Source organism: Eimeria mitis, genomic scaffold (genome assembly GCF_000499745.2).
Source record: "Eimeria mitis Houghton genomic scaffold, Emh_scaff3427, whole genome shotgun sequence".
Lineage (NCBI taxonomy): Eukaryota > Apicomplexa > Conoidasida > Eucoccidiorida > Eimeriidae > Eimeria > Eimeria mitis.
In genome coordinates, this window is record NW_013571770.1 from 1,304 (window position 1) to 2,011 (window position 708).

A 708-nucleotide genomic window follows, 5' to 3' on the forward strand; every position below is an offset into this window, starting at 1 on the left:
GATAAGGGGATCACTACCTTCTTCTTTACGGACGAGCTACTTCTTAGCTCACGAAATGGTTTAGCAACAGCGGTGAAACGCTACTCACACCGCTACTGTAAGATAATAATTTCGTAATTGGTTAATTTCCCCCGAAGTAGCTGACCTGTCATAGCGGAAAACGGTAAGACCATAGTGGAGATGAACACTTTGAATACATCGCTTTCATGCTTAATAGCCCAGAGATGAGCTTTTCTTTGAAACTTTCTTAACCCACCTTGCATGCATCCTGCTGTAGTATATTTCGGACGTTTTGGCTTCTTCAGCTTTGCCTTCAGTGTCGGTGGGCTGCCGAGCTCCTCGAATAAGTCGGCACCGTCCGTCTGAAACTGCTCTGTAGAGACTTGGCCTCCAGCGGGTTCTGCAGTGGATGAGATACCCCTACAACTTGCGACACGCGGAGTGTCCGATGCGTTCGATTGCCGCTTACGCCCCAGCAGTAGAGAATGCGGAGCAGCGCAGCCAGCAGTTTGCGTCCCACCATTCGACGAGCCTGTACAAGCCTGCGATGTAGGCGTGTTTTGAACCTCGACTTTTGGCGCAGATTGGGGCTGCTGCCGTTGCGGCTTGTTAGACGCTCCAGCATTATGCTTCGGAAAAAGATGTTGAGAGAATTTTTCTCTTCGTGAACTGCTATCTGGGGGCGTCTGCTGCGTGCTAGCAGGGACG

At 50.6% G+C, this 708-nt stretch overlaps 1 protein-coding gene across 1 annotated transcript in view; it reads right to left on the reverse strand.

The window, feature by feature from the left end:
- Positions 1-313: 313 nt before the first annotated feature.
- The window catches only part of EMH_0065930 (uncharacterized protein), a gene marked incomplete at both ends in the record, with an annotated part of 2,871 nt that continues 2,476 nt past the window's right edge, over positions 314-708 (reverse strand). Inside the window, one exon of the mRNA XM_013498451.1 lies at positions 314-542. Coding sequence (XP_013353905.1) covers positions 314-542 — 229 coding nt within the window. The remainder of the gene's footprint in view (positions 543-708) is intronic.